The following is a 21,586-nucleotide window of genomic DNA, read 5'->3' on the forward strand; positions in this document are numbered from 1 at the left end:
TATCCGGAATTTATCGGTTAGGTATCCTACTTTTTAAGAAAGCTTTTCGTTATCGTTTACGAGCTTAGAAAAACGTTTATAGTTTATAAGATACGTAAAGATCGCCTTAGGATCGTTAATTACGTTACCTCGTTCTAGCTATACGAATTTACGTTTAACGTTAGCTTAACCTAGTTTATCGGTAATCTTAAAGCGGTACTTTAAGGCTATAACGATAACTCTTTAGATCGTTTAATCCTTCGTAACGTCGTTAATACGCTTTTTAATGGTCTTAATCGTAATTTATTCGCCGATCTCTTTAATCTTATCGTCGTCGCTTATACGGTAACGGTTAAATAATCGATTTACCCTCTTTAGTTATTAGGTTACGTTATATTCGTTAAACTTAAGCCTAAGGTAATCGGTAGGGTTAGGAAATCTAATAATTAGTTTTACGATAATCGGGATAGCTACTAATATATTCTAGCTATTAAAGGCCCCGTTATTATTATTCTAAGATAATACTATAGGGATTAGCGGGATAAATATAAAGCCGCGGTTAAGGGGTAGCTAAGTAAGAGTTTTATCGTCGTCCTCCTCTTCTTCGGGCGGATATAGGGGCGGAGAATTAGTATCGATTCTTAAGGTTTTTATTAGTAGTTTAGCCTTTACTACTTCGGGTTTTAATAGCGATTTATTCCGTTTCTTAGCTATAAACTCCGTCTAGTTTAGCGGTACGAGGTATAAAGTAAAAAGAAAGATAATAAGGGTCTTATTATTTAATATAAGGGTAAAGGTAAGATAGCTATTATTTATATCCTAATACTTTTCCTTTAGTATGGGTATATTACTATTTATTATACTATCCCGATCGATAGGGTCCGGGTATCATACGAGCTTTTCTAATCGGCTAACGCCTAATTAAAGTACGATACGTATTCCTTAAACTAATAGTTTAACTATTATAAATAAGTCGACGATAATTCCTCTTATTAAGGTTTAGAACTCCTAACGTATAACCTTCGTTAAGGTAATACGTATAAAGGATAAATCCCGAGTAAAGGATCGCGTTAAATACGATACCGGTTATAGCCATAAGCCGGTTTCGATCTAACGGGGGCTATTTAATAGTATTAACGGTATTACCGCTAGGCGTCGTTTTACGCCTATATTAATACTTCTCGCTATACTAATTATTAATTAGTAATATAAGGCTAGCTTATATATAAATATACCTATTAACTCGATTCTAATTCCGTTTCCTTAATCCTCTATATTTACGTAGTCCTATTAATATTAATTCCTAGTTCTCTTTAAAACTATCGGTTACTAATAGCTATTAATCTATTAATTTCTATTTATATTATTAATATAAATATCTATATTATATCGTATACTATATCGTCGAGTCGTTACGCCTAGGTATCTTAAAATACCTTTAGTATAATAAGTTATTAGTATTTATATATTTAGTTTATATCGATTAATAGGTTTAGAAGGAAAAAGAAGCTATCGTAAGGTCGGTTAAGGTATAATTATTATTAGCCTTTATCCGCCTTTAGTATTAATAAGAGAGTAGCGGGTCGTATAGGTTATCGTAATTTATATTAAGGCGCTCGTACGTCCTTTATATAGTAGGTAGATAATTATAAGGGGGCTACCTTAATCGCTATAAGCTCTATCTACTCGCATAAGATATACTATATTATTAGCGGTTCAAGAAAGCGGTTAGTATCGAAGGCTAAGTACTATCCCTAGTAGCGGTAATATTACGACGATAGTTTCCTAGGCTTACGGGTACCTCCCTATAAGTAGGTAGGAGGTTATACGAGGTTTACGCTAATCGCTATAAGCGCTATTTATTCGTCGTATTAGATCGTAGTATCGATAGCTTAATAACGTTATAAGTATCAAGGGCTAGGTATTATCCTAGTAGTAGTAATATCGTTATAAAAGTTCCCGGGCTTATACGTACCTCCCTATAATAGATAAATAACTATAAGGCGGGATATTTTATTTAACGTAAAACGCGGGCTACTTCGCGGGTTAAATAGCGGCGCTAACGGCGATCGGTATCCTTTAAATCCTAATAACGTAATAAAAACTCCGTAAACTAAAGGTTAAGGGGTCGAAAAAAGTCATAAGGTAATCGCTACTAAAGAGAAGCAAAGCGTACGCGATACTAAAGACCCGGATATATTTACTCGAAAGTATACTCTATCGAAGACTATAGTACGTACGATAGTCTAAGATAGATAAAACTAATATCGCTATATTAATCGAGAGGTAAGGAATCTAATATAGTTATCGTATCTTAGCTATGCCCCTTTAATCGTAGAGATATAGTAGTCGCTAACCCGAAGATATAAGAGGTAAAGGAAGAAAAGGGGCAAAACGCAAAAGTTACTTATTCGGCTATAGCAGTACGACGAAGTAACTTAAGCGCCTATAACTAAAATAGATATACTAATCGGAAAACGACGAATCTAATGGCAAGAACGAATCTTTAATTAAGATAAAAATAATAAAGATAGCAATCTAACTAGGTAATAAACTAAATAATAAGCATGGTATATCCCGTACTTACGGGAGCTATGGTTACTCTATATAGGCATAAGGCCTATCGTAGCGTATTACGTAATGCATTAAGAGGGCATGTCTTACCGTACTACTACAATATTAAAGTAAGGAATCTCTAGAGTAGGTACGTAGGATAGCATATTATTATATAGCCGGAAAGCTAAAGCTTATATCCCTCGACTTACGATACTTTAAGAACGAGGAAGTAATACTAAAGCAAGAAGAGATACCAAGAGCTATATCGGAGATTAACGTTATTTAAATAATCGAACGTAAATATAACTACGAATTATACGAGACGGAAATCTTAGGTTATAATTAAACGAAGGGTCTTATTAACGATAAAGGTATTTATTATTATAAGGGTATTATTAAAATAAACCTAGTCGAAGTTAACGTAGTTAAGCGAGTTAAAGGTCTTAGCGGTAAGTATATCGAAAGAGAAGTACCCGATTAAGAGGATATAAAAGTCCTATTATTATAGCTTAAACGTAGATTAACTAAAGCCGGTAAGAATACTACTTCGAATACGAACGACCTAGCTAAGAAGGCGAAGATTATTAACGAGTTATTAAAAGAGTTTTAGCTGGATAAGATTAATAAGAATAGCAGGAATCGCTTCGAGGTTTCGTAGGACGACCTAATTAAGTTCATACCTAGGTTTTCGAAATAAGTAGTTAAGTATCTTACGATACGCGTTGTGGAGATTAACGAAGGTTAGCTTAAGGTTATTAAGATTATAAAGGAATAGGTATAAAAGAATCGGGAAAAAAGCGTTAAAATACCTAGCATACCGTAAACTACTGCTTCGTTTATTAACCCTTCGAATAAAATAGCGGTAAATTCTATTATCGTAAAGGATATTAAAAACTATATCCGGCCTTTCCTTAAGCTAGTAGTTAACGTAAGATCTAACGGAAACGAAGCTCTCGTATCTACGGTAATCGATATAAAGGCGTAATTTAATATAATCGTAAAAAGCTACGTAAAGAAGTAACGTCTTTCTATAACCGGTACTAAGGCGATATAGCGAGGTTTTAGATCCTCTATAGAGACCTTATATATAGGAATAATCGACGGTCCTATTTAATTTACCGATTATTACTTTCGCTTACCGATTTACGTCGTTAAAGATAGGTTCGTTAGTTACCCTTTATTACTTCGTATAAGCTTTATCTTCTAGTCCCGTATGAAATTCGAATTCGACGAAAGTGCCTTTATAGAAACCGTTAACTTTAGCTCGGCCCGGATAATAATCCCTTTCGCTATCGATTTAAGAAGCGATACGTTACTAAGCCTTATATTCGGCGATTAGGAAAACTAAATGCCATTAATATACTAGGCCGTATTAATAGCGTATATAGGCCTAAAAACGCGTTCTTAGCCGAATACCTAAAAACCGACGCTAGCCTTTAAGCTAAAATTAATTATACCCGCCTTTACGACGACGATATAAAGGTAGTACCTATTTCCGAAGCTAAGAGCTTATCGGCCTTAGAACTCGGTTTAAATAAGGGAAATAAGGCGATCGCTAAATTAAGCGACGAAGAATTCCTTTACGTCTTTAATAAAGCCGTTACGAAGGTAATTCGATATACGACGTAGGAATCGAAATAACATAAGCGAGACTTAGCCCTTATTTCGGAATTAGCTTACTAAGTTAAACGTACGTTTTTAATTAATACTATATATAAGCTTAAGTCGCGTAAAATTTAACCCGTAAATAACGTACCGTTAAATGGTTAAATACCGTTAGGAATATTCGATTAAAAGGATTAAGTAATAAGGGAGGTTAAGTTAAAGTACGAACCGCTAGAGGTATTATAGCTTAATAAACCTTATAAAAATATCATACTAAGATTCGCTAGTAACCCTCGAGGTATTAGATTAATAACGGAAATGCTTAACGCTATTAAAGTAGGTTTATTAAATACGGAACTAACCGATTAAGAGAAAGACGTATTTATTAAGATCTTATACCGAAGAGAAATAGCCCTAGCCTAGGACTTCTTTGAAATCGGGAAAATCTAACCTAAGGTTTACCCCGATTATAAGCTTAAGACGGTATTATATAACGCTTAATAAGCTAAGGATATCCTTATTTTAGTATCCCTTAAGGAACGAATAATCGAAGTCTTACGTATACGATTAAAGAACGGAATCTTAAAAGAGAGTTATAGTTCTTATCGAAATACGTAATTCGTAGTCGAGAAGAAAGATAGTAGTTTACGATTTATTAACTTTACGATAAAGCTTAACGCCTAGATTATTCGCGACGCCTTCCTACCCCGAAATAAAGACTTCTTTACCTAAGAATTCGCTATATATTTAATCTTTATAATCGTCGACTTTTTTTCTAGGTACGATTAAATAACGCTAGCGGAAATAAATCGTAACCTAACTACGTTCGTTACTCCTATTAGCTTTTTACGTATAACGACTCTATTATAAGACGCGACGAACTTAATTATCGCTTTTTTCCGAGCCGTTATATAAATTCTTTACGATTTAATCCTTATTAAATATAAGCCTTTCTTCGACGACGTTAGTATTAAAGGGCTAATATCGAGATACGATAACCAGGAGGCTTTTCCGGGAATACGACGCTTTATCCTAAAGTACTTAGAAAATATCGACGCCGTTCTCCTAAACTTCGAATTAACCGATATTATTACTAGCGCCGTTAAATCTACTTAGTATAAAAGTAGTACGGTAATCGTCGGATATTTATACGATATAAACGATAGAAAGCCCTCGGAAGCGAAGATAGTTAAGATCTTAAAGTAGAAGTTATATAAGAATATAAACGAAGTAAGGTCTTTTATCGGTATTACGGTTTTCTTTAAAATATAGATCGATTATTACGCCATAATCGTTAAACCCTTCCTAATATTAATACGTAAGGGAGCGTACTTTATTTAAAATATCGATTAATAATATACTATGGATTTACTTAAAATTACTTTTATTAACGTACCGGTATTAATTATTTTAAATTATATTATCGAATAATTAATCCGAGTAAAAATCGACGCATTAGGAAACGGTTAAAACTACGTACTAAGTTAGGATAACGATAAAAGTAACTTTAGATCTTCGAGATACGAGTTAAGGATCTAAAGAAAGGCGGAGTTAAATTATGACGCTACGAAACGAAAGTATCTAGGAGTCGTTAAGTCCTTACGACGGTTTCGAAACTACCTTTATAGCATCTACTTCGTATTTAAAACCGACGCTAAAGTATTAATCGCCTAGCTTAATAACGGATTCTCTAATCTCCTAGGCGCTATCCTTATTAAGTAGATAGCCTATATTAAAATATTTAGCTTCGATATTTAGTATATATCCGGTAAGAGATACTCTACCGCGGACGGGCTTTTACGTAAACCTAGCGGCCTAAGCGACGACGACGACGATTAATAAAAAGGCGATATAAAGGACTTTATTAATATATAACTTAATATAATATACGTAAATATAGTCGTATTACTTAACGTCGTCGAGTAATCTAACGATAAAGCCCTATCGTTATAACCGCCGGAAGAATAATCGATAAAATCGTAAGAAATAGTAACGTTTCTTACGCGATTTTAACTACTTAGCCGATTAAGAAATAACCGATTAATAAGGTATTAAAAGCGATAAACCCGGTTTAAAAAGGAAGCGTTTAAATACGTCGTTTCGGAAGATATCCTATAGAGGAAGCCCGAAAAGTATAAAGGCATACGACGAATTATCGACTAGGAGAAACTACGTAAAGCTATAATTAAGGATTACTACGAGGATTTCGGCTATAGGGAACGTATTTCGACTTACGATCGGATAGCTAAACTATATTATTAACGCGGTATATTTAAATACGTCGCCCGAGAGGTTAAATCGTATCCTAGATATTAAAAAGGAAATAATATCCGGAAAGTCGACCCCGCTTTATATAACGAGTTAATTAACGTTCTTACTTATTAAGTAATAAACGTATAATATATATTAATAAAAAACGGATTTATCGTAATAATCGAAGTACGAAACGAATTATCCGGTTTTTTCGAAGCCTAAGCCATTAAAAAAATAGATTCTAAGACGATCGCTAAGTTCCTCTAGGAGTAGATATTCCTATAGTACGGCGTACCCTTAGTAATTAAATATAATAGTAGTTCCGAGAATAAAAAGGAGGTCCGTAAAGTAATAAAGCTAGTCGGTATTAGAATTAAAGTCGGTATTACTTATTTTCCGTAATCCTAAGGTATAGTCGAGGTTAGGCATAAAGTAATTCGCGGAAGCCTTATAAAAGGTATAAACGGTAACGATCGGAGGTAAACGAACCTATTAGGGGTAATTATATAAGTAAATAAGACTTCGACGCGCTTATACGGAATATCGCTATACGAATTAATATATAAGTATAAGGTTATTATCCCGATAGAAACCGTTATCCCGACCTAGCGTATTATAAACTAGAAGAATATTCCGGACCGAGAATCGCTTTTAGTTATACGCGTACGATTAATCGAGAAACGCTAGGAAGATATATTAGCCGTAACTAAGGTTTTAGCGGCTAAATATAAGGAAGTTACTTAGTACTAGGACGAAAAAAACGCTTACCGGATACGAAAAGAGCCCCTAAAAACCGACGACCTCGTATTATTATACGATACGTTACGATATATAAATAAGTCGATAGCCGTAAAATTAAAGTACTACTAGAAGGAACCGTACCTAATCGCCGAAGATTTAGGCTATAATCGTTATAAGCTTAAAGAACCGGATAAAATTACGTTATTATACCTAGTTTTAGGCTATAAATTACGGAAATTTATTTAAAATATTAACGGGTTTTAAAAGCTAGAAAACCCGGAGAAGGACGAATAAATTATACGCTTACTACCGATTAAATATAAAGACTAGGAATCGACGATTATTAACGACCCTTAAGCTAAAGAAGGCCTAGAGCTTATGCCCTCGGTAATCGACGACGAAGAAGAAGAATAATTAGCCCCGAACGATAAGGTACGAATTATAATAGAAATATTAAACAGGAAGCTTAAAGGATACGAAGTTATACCTAACGATAAACCCGGATTAAGAAGATCGATTTAATTTAATAAATAACCCTCTTACTATAGTACGATAAGGCTATAGTATCCTAAAATGACCTACCTATACCGATCGAAAAGTAACAAAGCCTAGGAGCTTAATATATAGTCGCTCTCCTAAGTAAGGGAGGAAAGAAGTTATCCCTATATAGTTATTAAACCGGTAGCTTATATACGAAATTAATACCTTAAATTATAATACTAATAAATACGCCCCCCCCTATCTTTTACCTTAAAAGAAAGTATGTTTCTATAGATTATTAACGCCGATTAACGCGTTCTTATACTTAGATAAATTATCCTTTGCGTTTATCGTTAGGAATCCGGGATATTAACATCCTAGTATTACGTAATTATTACATTTTAATATAGGTATATTTTAATATTTAAAGGAAAAGTAAGGAAAGTAATTTATATTAATAAAAGTAAAAGAAAAAGAAAAGAAAAGGAATACGTATCTAAAAATAAGCTAGAAGTAACGTATACCTGCCGATTAATACCTTTCTTTTCCTTTCTACCTTCTTACTCTATCCTTTACTTATTAGTTACTAAGAAAATTAAAAACTTATTTATTTCCTGACCCCTGAAAAGTAGCGATTTTCGAGTTTATTATCGATAATAACTCTTCCCCCGTTACCCGTATTATAAGTAGGTATACGGTTTAGCTTAGATCCTTTATTAAAAGGGGATTACGATTTATCCTCGCCCGTAAGTAGGTAAACCGCTCGTCCCGGAATTTATAACGTATCCCGTTAATAAAAAAGAGGTAGATATCGTAAGAGTACTTAAAGATACGATCGGGAGCTAGGGATCGGTAGGAAAAGAAGGGCTATATATCCGCGTATTTAGCGGTATTAAAGGAAGCGAGCCGGCGTTCGTAATACTAGTAAGGTATTTCGTTAGGTACCCCGTATTATTAAACGAATAGATTAACGACGTAACGAAGGTCCGTCGCTAGTCGACGGAAATATTCGCTAATTAATTCCTTATTATTAATCTTTATAAATAACGTCCGGCGGCGAAAGGATTAAACGTAACGGGCGAAAGATATAGTATAGCTCTAGAGGTAGGTAACCTCTTAAAAGTCCTTACTTATAATTTCTTATACGATATACCGGCCGGCCGCCGGCTTACTTAGAAAATAGAACCGAACGTTACGAATTATCTTATTATTAATTAATATAACCTTCGATTAATAGATTTTATTAATATTAAAAGCTATATACTTAGCGTTATTAGTTTATTACCTAAATTCCTTCGATACCTCGGAGCTACCGGCCGATAATTACTTTTAGGCTTTAGTCTAACGGACGGAAATATAAGACGTACGATACCTACTAAAGCTTAGGGATTAACCGATTAACGTCCCGGAACTTCTCGGTAAAAGGTAGGCGGCGGAAGGATTCGTCGGGTTACTTATTTATTAGATTTACGAACGGCGGTATCGACTTAGCCCGTTAATACGTTACGGCCTTTTTCTTATCCTTCTTAACCTTCTTAAATACTCCGGCGATTTCCTCGTCGGTAATCTCCGTAGCCTTAAGTTACTCGAGTAGCTTAAGAACGGACGCCCGGTTTAGTTTAAGGAGTTACTTTTAGATAATAAGGTTTATTATATATATATATATAAGAAAAAGAGAAATAGGAACGACGAAATTATAAATCTAGAATTAAGAAAAGTCGAAAAACGAATTAAAACGAAGATAGAGAACCTAGGAAAAGAAAGAAAGGAAATAGATCGGAACCGTAAAATAACGAGAAATAAGAAGGAAGGCCGGACGAAAACGAGAGAATCAAATACGTTACCTAAGTCGTAAGTACCGTACTTAAGAGAGTCTCGATAATACCTACCTTAGCTTACGTTTAATTACGAGTTTACGAACGTACGTATTTATTACTTTACTAAGAGTATATAATAAGAAGCTATAAGCTAGCGCGTCTCCTATTATAACTCTATACGTATACGGAGGAACGCGCTTTCTTAAAGCGTTAATCGTAAAGATATATCTAACTATATCGTTAATACGTCTCCCTCCCTCCCTCTCTTTTTCCTCTTTAAGCATTCTATTTCGAAAACCCCCCCCCTATAATTATTATATTCTTATTAATCTCTAACCTACTTTTCTTATTATTAATTTAAATTCTTATTTTTATCTTTAATTTATTATCTTTTTTCCTCTTTTCCTTAATTCTTTTTTTTATTTTTATTATATCTTCCTTCCGTTCCGCCGGAATCCCTCCTTCCTTCTTCCTTTCCTCCGTTTATAAAGACGTACGTCGTACCGATCTAGCCGACTTAATAAAACTCTTACGGGAAATTCATAATAATAAAGATAACTAAAGTAATATAAAGAAATACTAACTTAATACTTTAGATAATTACGATTCGAAGAGGAACTAGATCGAGCTAGGATCCGATATAGCCTAGGTCCTCTAGCTATCCGTTAATCGGCCCCGAACTATAAACTAATAGTAATAGGAATAAACGAAAGTAATCCTAACTAACTCTTTCGTTTATATCGCCCGCTACGACTACCTTATTAACGAGAATATCCGTACCTTTTATACTATAATAAGCTACGACCTCGAAAGTAAGAAGGCGGCCTTCGAAGTAAACCTATATTAAACGATAAGCTACCGATCGATAAGATCGTTCGATTTCCTAACCCGCCGATACCTTCTCGATAATCCCGCCTTTACTTTAATCTTTACGATTCATACGGATTTAATAAATCCCGAACGAGTTATTACCGACCTTACGAAGTTTTCCTAGGCCTACTTCGCCGTAGCGCTATACCTTCCTAAGCTCCGGAGATTATATAGTTTTAATATAGTTAAGAACGGCGCCTTCGATTAGGCGGCGTATACGTTTAGTTAGTTATAGCGAGCCTAGGAAGACGGTAGCCTTAAGCCCGGTATAACCCCTTAGTTTATTTATTATATCGCGTTAGTAAATTAATAAAATAATTATAGCTACGGTTTTTAAAGCGGTATTCTACCGTATCTTATCTTTAAACGACCGATCGAAGTCGCGCGTTAAGCCTAAGAAAATAAGGGGCTCGATTTCTTTAATACTATAAGAGAATACGCCGAGGTAGTAGAGTAATTTTATAGCGTTCGAGTTTTAAAGGAAGGAATAAGTATCGTTAAGCGTCTTCGGTAAGCCGTAAATTACTAGAAGCGAATTAACCTTATTAACGCTATAATATCCGCTTAGAGTACGTCGATCGGCGAGCCCCTTAGCCGTAAATCCTCCGTTTAATTTATTATATAAGCCGAAGTCCGTCGTTCTTTTATAGTTTTAATACCTAATTCCCTTTATTTCCTCGTATTAACGGACGTAAACCTCCGCTATAATAACCTCGTTAAGGTTATAACGCGTTCCCTTCCTTCCCCCGGACTAGAAAGAATTAAGGCTTTCTAGTCGAAGGAAACCTCTATACCGTATAGGTAAAGGAAAGATACCTAGTTAATCCTTAGGACGCGCCCGCTTTCCTATTATCCCCTTAATTAGGAGGGCTAGGACGAAACTAAGAAGAAGGTAGCCGAAATAAAGAAAGAAAACGCCGATTAAGCTAGATCGGTAAAGGTAAACCGGACTAAGTTAGTTATAAAGTAATAAAAGGACTCCTTTATAATATTAAACGAGAAGTTAAAGGCGCGGCCGTAGTAGTTAAATAATAGCCGGAGAAATAGAGTTTCGCGGTAGTTTTTAAGGGGAGATATTAATCGGGACTTACCGTACTATCCTTTTTAGTTTAATTATCCCTTATAATATAATTAAACTAAGGAGGTTATAATAATACGGTAAGATATACCTTCTTAATATATTACGTAATACGTTACGATAGGCCTTATACCTATATAGAATAACCATAGCTTCCGTAAGTACGGAATATACTATACTTATTACCTAGTTTATTACCTAATTAGATTATTATCTTTATTATTTTTACCTTAATTAAAGATTCGTTTTTATCATTAGATTCGTCGTTCTTCGATTAATATATTTATTTTAGTTATAGGCGCTTAAGTTACTTCGTCGTACCGCTATAACCGAATAAATAACTTTTACGTTTTACCCCTTTTCTTTTCTTACCTCTTATATCTTCGGGCTAGCGACTACTATATCTCTACGACTAAGGGGTATAGCTAAGATACGATAACTACATTAGATTCCTTACCTCTCGATTAGTATAACGATATTAGTTTTATCTATCCTGGACCATCGTACGTACTATAGTCTTCGATAAAATACACTTTCGAGTGAACCTATCCGGGTCTCCAGCATCGCGTACGCTCTACTCCTCCTCAATACTTACGGAAAAATAATTATAATAATATTTAAAGAATCGCCGTAAGTACTAACGGTACGTAAATTCTTCCTTTAATTAGTTAATATATAGGTATAAAGTACTATTATTATATAGAAATAACTTTCCTTATTATTAAATACCGAACTCGTATTACTCTTAAATCTTAATATATAAAGGTTACTTTAAAATAAAAAACTTAACGACGAAAGTCGTAAGTAAAGGCGGATTAGCGAGATATACGAATATTAATAGGCTCGTTTTAATATTCGATAATCTCTTCGTATAAGCGATTAATTTATCGGTATAATACTCCGTATAGGTATTACTCGAATAAGATAAGCAGATAATCGCGAGCGACTTTAGATATTACTTCCTTAGAAGATTATTCTTCGTTTTCGGAAGATTATTCTTTTATTTCCTTTCCTCTAACGTCTTTTATTTCTACGTTTAACTCTTACTCGGGGCGGCGGCCGACGAAGCTACGTTCGGTATTACGGTCGATAAGGCGGCGGAAACGTTACTTACGTTAGTTAAAGTAATAAAAGAGCTAGTAGGTATAAAGCTAAGAGCGGGTACGGCTACGACGGTCGAAAGCCCGGTAGCGGAAAGGCTTACGCTTAGCTAGGTAAACTAACCGGAATTAACTACGCTTCGTCGTAACTTTACGGTCTCGGGAACCGTAGGTATTTACTTTCCGTTTTAATAAAGGATTAAAAGCTCCTTTATTATCGTAACGAATTTAAGAGCTTATAAATAACGTTAACGAGTATAAATAACGTAGAATAAAGCTTATATATCGGCCGAAGCCTCGATACGAGCGACGATAAAGTAGGTAGCCGGTAAAATTAAAGCGTCGGCCTTATATAAAGTTAGCTTTAGATCTCGACGTACGGAGATAAGAATACCTATAAAAGTATATAAGCATAACCGGATAAGTAACGGTAATAACGGCCGGTACTTTAGAAAGAATCGAAGTATTTTTTAGTAGACTTATTCTAAGCCGTATTACGTATATAAATTAGGTAAGGAACTATACGGGAAGCTCCGTACTTTCGATTATAAGTAACCGAAATAATTTCTAAGGCGGCGGTATTAAAAGCCGGAATAACTAGCGCTATTAAAATATTAAAAGGAACCGCCGGAACGGCCGGGTTAAAGGAATTAATAAGACTAGTAGTTATTCCGGAAGCCGATAAAGCGTTACGTTCTCGTCTTTATCTTCGTTTTCGTTTTACGATATTATTACGGGTCGGAATAATAATAATAACGGCCGTTTAAGTTACGCGAGTAACGGCGATATTATTAGAAAACGTAACTTAATATACGCGAATCTAGGCTTAGATTTTACGCGGAAGAACCTTACGAATAATTAATATAATTAAGCGGTCGCCTTTTTCGATTACTTCTTCGTATAAGGAGGAGGAGTCTTTCTCAGAGGACTTTTCCTTAGAGGATTCGTCGGTAGAGACCTCGATAGCTCGGGATACGGTACCTTAAAAAGCGCGAGTAACTAAGGCCTAGGTACGTTACGCTAAGGGGCTAGGTATAATTATATCGACGTCGCTTTCGTCGATAAAGAGGTCCTTAAGGGGCTAAGCGATAACTAAGGCCCCGGACCCGGGAGTAAAGGATATCCTTCCGCGGCGAGCTTAGCTACCGGCTGAAGTTCTAGCGTTACCTCCCGTACGTATACGGGAGGTAAGAGGCTAGGTACTCGAGGTAAAAAGGCTAAGTACCTTTTATTTTAGCGAGGCTACGATACCTTAAACCGTTAATATAATCTTACGAAGCTCTTAAGTATCGGATATATTAAGAAATCGTTAATTACGGTATTATATTACTATCGGTAAATAATAAGTAAGTAATAAACGGATTATTTCGAATAACTTCTTATTTATTAATATAAAATAACTAACGGTCGCTTTATTATCCTAGAATACTTTAATATTAAGAATAATATATTAATTATAAATAATAACCCTTATCGCGATAAATTAAGTTATTATTTTACGATCGCTTAATAAAAATATATTACGACTCGTATAATACGCGAGCTACGCTTTACGTAAATTATAAAAAAAGTAGACTTATTTTACGATAATAAATTAACGAAGCTTTATTAGTTATATTAACTTACGATCGCGTAATTAATAGAATTACTTAATTATAGTTAGGTATATATACTTATAATAAATAACCTAGGGAAGAAAGGAAAAGAGAGAGGTACGTTTAATTCAAGAGCGAGAAATCTTAGATATATTTATACTTAACCGCCTTCGTAAGAAAAACGGTAGAATCGGTTAATATAAGTAACGTACGTAAACGCGCGCGATAGTAATAAAGGAGATTAAATCTTAGTATTAATACTAAAGTAATTATTACTATATTACTTATATAGCTAACTACCGCTTAATCGAAAGCGAGTAATTATACAGATAATTATACGAGTAATTACGCGAGTAATTATTTTCATTTATAATAAATTATAAAGTACTAAGTAGGGGGTACGAAGAATATATAACTTAAAAGAAAATACCATTAGTAATAAACCGGAGCATATATGGATAAGGGAATATAAAGGAGCCCGAGATAGGGTACCTAATAATCGATTAACCTTAACGAGGCATAGCGAGACTAGGGAATAACCTCCTTGGGCTATTATCGCGAGTAAAGGACTATAGTTAACCTTACTATCGTAAGCTTAATTAGGGGGTATATTACGTAGGTATATACTCCTAGTAGGAATTACCTAGCTTACTTAAGCTAATCGAGTATTACTATATATATCTATAGATTACTCTATACTCTCTAGTAGCTTTCCTTCTTTTCTAGTTAGTTAATATATACCTTCTTACCCGTATTCCACTACTCCCTTTGCGAATAACCTATTAACCTAAGCTTAGCTCTCGCTAGCTACGTAACATATTCATTAAAATATAAACTTTATAAAAATATAAAAAAGCTTTAATAAATATTTTTTAATAAATAACTTTTTAATAAATTAGTTTTCTTTATACACGCCCCCTAGCAGGTCTCTTTTAATAAATAGTTTAATTCTCCGGTCCGCGTCTCAGTACGCAACACCAGGGTTTAGCCTATTATAAGTAGGCCTATAAGTCAAACGGCGTTTGTTGGGCTGATCAACTTCCTGGTGACTGCCCCGCAGCTAAACCCGAGCGCAAGTGGCACGCTATCGGTGCAGGTGGCAGATGAACAGGTGACGGCACCTACAGGGGCTACCCATCCAACATTCGATTCCTCGTCCCGGGTCCTCATTTCGACACCATCGATCAAAAGCTCTCTCTCCCCAACCGCCCACCTCGTTCCGTTGTCGTCGTCGTCGTCGTCGTCGCCGCCGCATGCGCTCCCATTGCCTGGCCCGATACGCGATTCTTCAAACCTGCTACCACACTCTGTGCAACCCTCCCCTTCCCCCCTTTCCCCTTCTCCTCCACCCTACGACCGACCCCATTCCTACTTCTTACCCACGCCCCCCCCCCGCAAGCATCGAGCCGACTCGAGATTGAGACGAAGACCGACAGAGAGGTTGTTCGTTCCCGATCCCGTCTGCCTGCTTTTTCGAGTCATCCTGCAGTCAAATTGAATCGTAAATACCCAAACCTGTTCGTCTTCTTCTCCCTCGCGTAAGCCTCCGCCTCTCCATCCGCCTCCCACTCCCCGTCGCACCCCGCGGCGTCTCGCCATGACCAAGACGTCATATCTTGGGCCCTGCCTGGGACTGTGATTCTTGTGCATCGTTCTTAGCCTGTTGCTAGAAGCTGGGCGTGCGACCATGGACGAGGTACCAGCGGTTCCAGCCGGCCGAGCCGACACGCCGGGGGCCTCTCGGTTGCTTATCCCGGAACCGGCTGCCTGTCCGCCAACTCAACAAGGGCCCAGTTTACCCTCACGATCCGAAGAACTAGTCGAAACCTTTTACACCCATCCTTCTGTCAAGATCATCTCGTTTACGACGAGTCAGCGCATTCCTTTAGATCCGCGACCCTCTTCTCAGGACGATCGACCGGGCAAACCCCCGGCCTCGTCGCGCCTGGAGAGAACGATTGCCATCGGTACGTTTCTACGCCCAGCTTGCGAATCGCTTCCTCCTCTCCTCCAGCCTACCCACTAACCGGAACCCCGCAAGGCCTGTTCCGCATATACCGCGCCCCGGGATCGGTGGCCTTCCTAAGTTGCGGCTCGGCGCTGCAGCCCATTCTACCGAAGAGCCAATGCTGGTGTATCGACGAAGATAACAGCCGCTTCGTCCTACAGATACGGCGGCCACAGTACTGGCGAATTGAGCTCCCGGTTTCTAAGCCCGACGATAAGGAACGCGCCTTGGTCTTAAGGGAAGTCTTCGATAGGATCCTGCTCTTTGAGAAAACAGAATGTCCTTTTCAGAGGAGCTTTACGGTTGAACTCCCGGAACAGCCGTCAGTGATAAAGAAGGCATGGACACCAGAAGGCAAGAACCTAATATCATCTCCTTTCTCACCTATAGTGGTGCCGTCTCCCAGAGGCCTCCGTGGGCAGCGGCGAGCCAGCATCTTTACCGACTGGATCACGCCTACCGAACCCGAACCCGATGCTGTGTTCAACGAAAGGCGTCGGAAGTCCCAGCCAGTGGGCGATTATCTCGGCGATCAGGGGTCATCAGAAATGACGACGCCTGTACGGGATATCATAGCAGCATACTACAGCCGCCCTGAGCACCTGCCAGACCAATGGCCCGAGCACTCGCAGAGGTCAAAATTGGAAGACGCCTACCCGATCGATGCCGAGAGTGCCCTGGTCGAGTCTGATAACGAGCAATGTTTAAACACTCCATCGAGAACGGTACGAGTTGGCGATGATACAGGTGGACGCGCGGAGAGGGATATCTCTCTCGAGTCTCCCGTTCCCATGACCATAAAGGCAGAAGCCATAGGTGACGAGACAGCCGATGAGCCTTCCTCCTTTGAAGGCTCTGGTCGTATTGCTCCTATCAATCTCACGCGGAAACGGATGAGCCGGGCGCTTGCCGGGCGCGCGTTTAACGTACCCTCCCCGCGCCCTGTCGTTTTAGCTTCAACCCCCTCGAGGTTGAGGAGGGAATTATCCGGTGCTACGAGCTCCCGCCCCTCGCCGCAGCGATCACAACCTCCTGCATTGCACGAAGGTTCTCGTTTCGGGCCTGCCGATCCTTTCACCAGTGTTCAGTCATGGCATCCCCCTATTACCCCATTGCCGCCATCACCGCCGTCGTCGCGGCCAGTAACACCGTCTCAACGAGAATTCCCTCACCCTCACGAAAGCGTCGCCCTTCCTCGCCAGTCCTCTAGTGGGAAGGATCCGCAAGCCCACGCTAGCCCGCCTGACGTGTCTGGAGCGCTCACACCGTGCGCTGATAAAGCCGCTGGCCCTACCAACGCAATAGCCTCTCCAGCACCACCATCTGTTCCTAGTGAGGGCGATAACGTAGTCGCGATCTCTCTGCCTGAAGCCGAGGTTCCGCATACGTCTGCTTTAGAGGAGAGGCCAGAAGGCCAGAATTGGTCGCGACCACGTCACCATAGTTTATCTATTAGCCGACATGCCCTCTCGCCACTGCCTCCTGCTGCCGACTTTTTCTCGGCGCCTCAAAGGCAGGTCTCGCAGAGTCGCGTCGAAACCGCGAGTCGGGTACCGGGTACGATCATACATAAGACGGTGGAAATACTCCTGACGCCACCAAGTTACCTTGTTAATACCATGCTCAAGGTAGCTGCGAAAATCGCCGCTGGTGAGTGGCGAGGCTTAGTCTTTGGGCTCGGTGAAGGCGGCGAGAAAATCCCGGTCCAATGGGACTACTCCGATGGCGAATTTAGCAGTTGGAGCGACGACGATGACTACGCCGTGACTAGTGGCCGCAGTTGGGAAGTTGACTAGAGCGGGATAGATGGGTGCTTGTACTACTATCCTTTTACGTATGGGTTTGTATAATCTACTGTAGGGATGTCTGTGGGAGTTGGGGCTATCAGGAGGAGGGCTCAACCGTCGGTACTAGCATCGTCGGATTTCCGGTTGAATCGCCAGCACTACATGGCCCGAGTGTTGATGCTGGACCCGCGACGTTACGTCTACGGGCGTCAGTTTAGGAGCCCGAGAACCAGCCTGTTGCTTTGTATAACGTATATCTATTGGACGTGGAGGGTGCAGAACCATATAATAATTAAATGGCATAGCCTCGAGGAATACATAGGGGGGCGTACCCTGATACTCAGGGGTATCCCACCATCCAGGCTCCGACAAGTCAAATCCTGGCTGGGCCTCATCACACCAGATTGTATCAATGCACATATAACCCCTGCGTTCCCAAGAGACGAGTCAGGCCATTTGGTATTCGACCCTACATAGGGAGGATGGACAAGCCAACGTCAACGTATGTCGACAGCGATGCGTTACGACACATACCTAGATGCCAACCGGACCGCAACATACCTATGTGTCCACCACCTCACGTAGGTCCTATAATGCCTACCTCGGCTTTCGTCCCACCCTCACCTCTCCACACGGCTACTACGTGAAGACGGGTGTCAGGAGCCACAGTGGGGTCGGTCACCGTTCAAGTCGTGGTTTACACGCTTCCGGGAGGTCCACGATGGAATAATCCGCAATGCGACGAAGGTGGTCAATTGGTCACTTATCCGCGATTTCGCTAATAGAAGAATGTCCCGTCCGACGAGAATGTTCAGCGATAGCCTTCTCGCCCTGTCCAATCCATTTACATTCGTTACATATAACAACCATGCCCGTGGTATCGGTGAAATAATGATACTCATCCCGTAACTTCTTACACAACTCCCTTGTGTGTGCGATAACATGGTCACTATTTATGACATTCCAACGGTTGACATCGAAGTCCATGGCCGCCTGACCTTCGAGGAAGATTTCAGCGACGCGGTCGTAGTGGATGTTGGAATACACAAGAACGCAGCGCAAATCATACTGGTCTTCGCCGATGCGGTAGACATTGCCCCGCTGAACATCCACGATGGAGATCTCCAGCTCAAAAATCTTTGAAATTATACCGAGCTCGATGTCGCCGCCCCACGTGCCGGGTTGCAGCATAAGAGTACAGTACTGTTCCGGACTCTTCTCGAGGACTACAGCGTTGTATTTATCCGGATTCTTAAGAATATAGTCGACAACCACGCGGCGGAGCCATTCGGGAGTGATCTCACTGCTCGGCACCGTGGGAAGGCCGCGGAGGGCCCCGCCGACTGCCGTGAATAGGCAGTTGTTATCATCAGGCATGACACGGAGCACTATTGGTTTGGTGTTAGAAAGGATGGGTATGGTCATGCTGCACGGTTGAGAAGTCGATTGAGGACGACGGCCCGGGAGGAAAGGCCACCTTACCTAGGTGTGAGTTCGTCTCGGGCATATAAACACTGATGTTCTCGTCCCCAATGCCTCGGGCGTCCTTGTACCGCGATGGTCCACCACCAGAGGGAGGAACAGTTACAGCGGCTCCTTGTATAGGCTGCGCGCTTTTTTCGACCACGGTCGAGGGCTCTGCGATAGGCACGATCGTAAGGCTCTCGCGTTCGAGACCAATCCGCCGCAGAGACACATGGGGTTCGCTACTCTCGAGCGCCTTCGGTGGCCAGCCGTATTTGACTACAAAGTCGGCGCAGCCTGTGATCACCTTGATGGATTCGAGAAGCTGGCCAACAGTCGCCTCGTCGTCAAGCTCTACCGTCCCCCCCCCTGATGGAGCCTTATACCGGATCTTCATGACAGATGCAGACAGATCGATAAAGGCGGGCGTATACAAGTAGATTAGATCCCCAATGCAAGTGTCAACGAAGAGAGAATATAGGACAGTAAGAGGGGACGGAGTAGTGAAATTTCTCACGATAATTAAGTAGATATTTTACTTATTTTATTTATTTTACTTATTATCAAGCGGACAAGCAGTCGAAGAACGATATTATTTAATATAAAAGAAAATTTGGATGAAAAAAGGTAAAGAATTAACTTAGGCTAGTTATATTGAAAGTCCGATAGTAGGTTATAATACAAAGCTACTTCATAAAATTGTTTTTTACTAAAAAGCTGATATATCAGAATATATTAATAGTAGTATTGATAAAGAACAGAGTCTATGTGATAGGAAAGCTTTATAGAGTAAATATTAAAGTATACCTTATTAGAAACTACAATATAGGAAAATATAACAGATACTAAAAAGCTAAAGCATCGAGATATAAACCTTATAGTTTATTATAACTTACCTCGATATTTAAAAAAAACTTGGGATATAATCGTATAAAACTTCATTATAAAACTTTTACTATTAAAAGACCTGGCTATAGAAATTATATACGACAATATATAAATAATAATCGACTAACTCACGAAATATAAAAGGTTTATTCCTTTTAAAGAACTAATTAAAATAAAATAAATAGTATTCTTATTCTTATAATACTATATTAATAATTATAAACTCCTAAGATAAATTATTATAAATAAAGATAAGTTAATAATGTAAAAGTTTTAAAAGATATGAATAAAACGATTAGAAATAAAACAAAAGCTATCTACTGTAATGGTACGGCAAGACATGCCCTCTTAATGCATTACGTAACACGCTACGATAGGCCTTATACCTATATAGAGTAACTATAACTCCCGTAAGTACGGGCTATGCTATACTTATTATTTAGTTTACTACCTAATTAGATTATTATCTTTATTACTTTTACCTTAATTAAAGATTCGTTTTTACTATTAAATTCGTCGTTCTTTAATTAGTATATCTATCTTAATTATAAACGCTTAAGTTGCTTCGTTATACCGTTATAACCGAATAAGTAACTTTTACGTTTAGTTCCTTTTCTCTACTTACCTCTTATACCTTCGGGCGAACGACTACTACATCTCTACGACAAAGGGATATACCTAAGATACGATAACTACATTAGATTCCTCGTCTCTCGATCAGTATAGTAATACTAATTCCATCTATCTTAAACTATCGTACGTATTATAATCTTCGATAGAGTATACTTTCGAATAAGCTTATCCGGGACTCTAGTATCGCGTACGCTCTACTCCTTCTTAATAATTTAATTAAAATCCGGTAAATCGAAGAAATATAATACGATAGGCTTAGTAAACAACTCCTACTTAGAAACGGTAGTTTTAAAAATAGTAATTTTAAAAGGAACGAAAGAAATAAGTTTAGGAAAGGTTAAAACGATAGCTTTCTCCTTTAACGCTAGGTTTTGTTCGATAAAAGAACGAAGACTACCGACGATACGACGACTTTAACGGCAAAAACGAATAGCTTTATTATAAAGATTAAAAACGTAACGCTTAATCCGGGCAAGTTCTTTTTTAATATTATTAGGCTTTGCTTAAATATAATTTATTTCCTCTATAATACGGTTAATAACCTTCGAAAAAATCCCTTGACGATCGTAGGGACGATAAATAATTAAATATTCTGAATAAGACTCTTAATCTTTAACAATATAATAAGGAAATAATAGCCGAACGTAACGAAAATAAGGCATTTACGAGTCGGTAGTTAACTTTAAGGTAGTAATAAGCCTACTACGACGATACTTTCGACAAGTAAACTAA

General features: G+C 38.6%; 2 protein-coding genes across 2 annotated transcripts; one reads left to right on the plus strand and one right to left on the minus strand.

Moving 5' to 3' along the window:
• Positions 1–15,545: 15,545 nt before the first annotated feature.
• Positions 15,546–17,935, plus strand: GGS23DRAFT_505297 (inheritance of peroxisomes protein 1-domain-containing protein). Its single transcript, XM_051514502.1, has 2 exons — positions 15,546–16,041; positions 16,116–17,935. The coding sequence occupies exons 1-2, from the start codon at positions 15,762–15,764 to the stop codon at positions 17,876–17,878; spliced, it is 2,043 nt and encodes a 680-aa protein (XP_051366958.1). The 5' UTR covers positions 15,546–15,761; the 3' UTR covers positions 17,879–17,935.
• Positions 17,936–18,628: 693 nt separating this feature from the next.
• Positions 18,629–19,730, minus strand: GGS23DRAFT_601744 (OTU-domain-containing protein; the record flags this gene model as incomplete). The annotated part of the gene is made up of 2 exons (XM_051519234.1): positions 18,629–19,257; positions 19,352–19,730. The coding sequence occupies 2 exons, from the start codon at positions 19,728–19,730 to the stop codon at positions 18,629–18,631; spliced, it is 1,008 nt and encodes a 335-aa protein (XP_051366959.1).
• Positions 19,731–21,586: the final 1,856 nt, after the last annotated feature.

Source organism: Durotheca rogersii, assembly GCF_024521655.1.
Source record: "Durotheca rogersii strain YMJ 92031201 chromosome Unknown GGS23scaffold_79, whole genome shotgun sequence".
Taxonomy (NCBI): domain Eukaryota; kingdom Fungi; phylum Ascomycota; class Sordariomycetes; order Xylariales; family Xylariaceae; genus Durotheca; species Durotheca rogersii.

What these genes read in the sequence shown, in the direction of transcription:
- GGS23DRAFT_505297 (XM_051514502.1), top strand. Translation starts at nt 15,762, where the DNA reads ATGGACGAGGTACCAGCGGTTCCAGCCGGCCGAGCCGACACGCCGGGG. An exon ending in GGAGAGAACGATTGCCATCG is followed by an intron (nt 16,042 to 16,115) that starts GTACGTTTCTAC and finishes GAACCCCGCAAG; the next exon opens with GCCTGTTCCGCATATACCGC.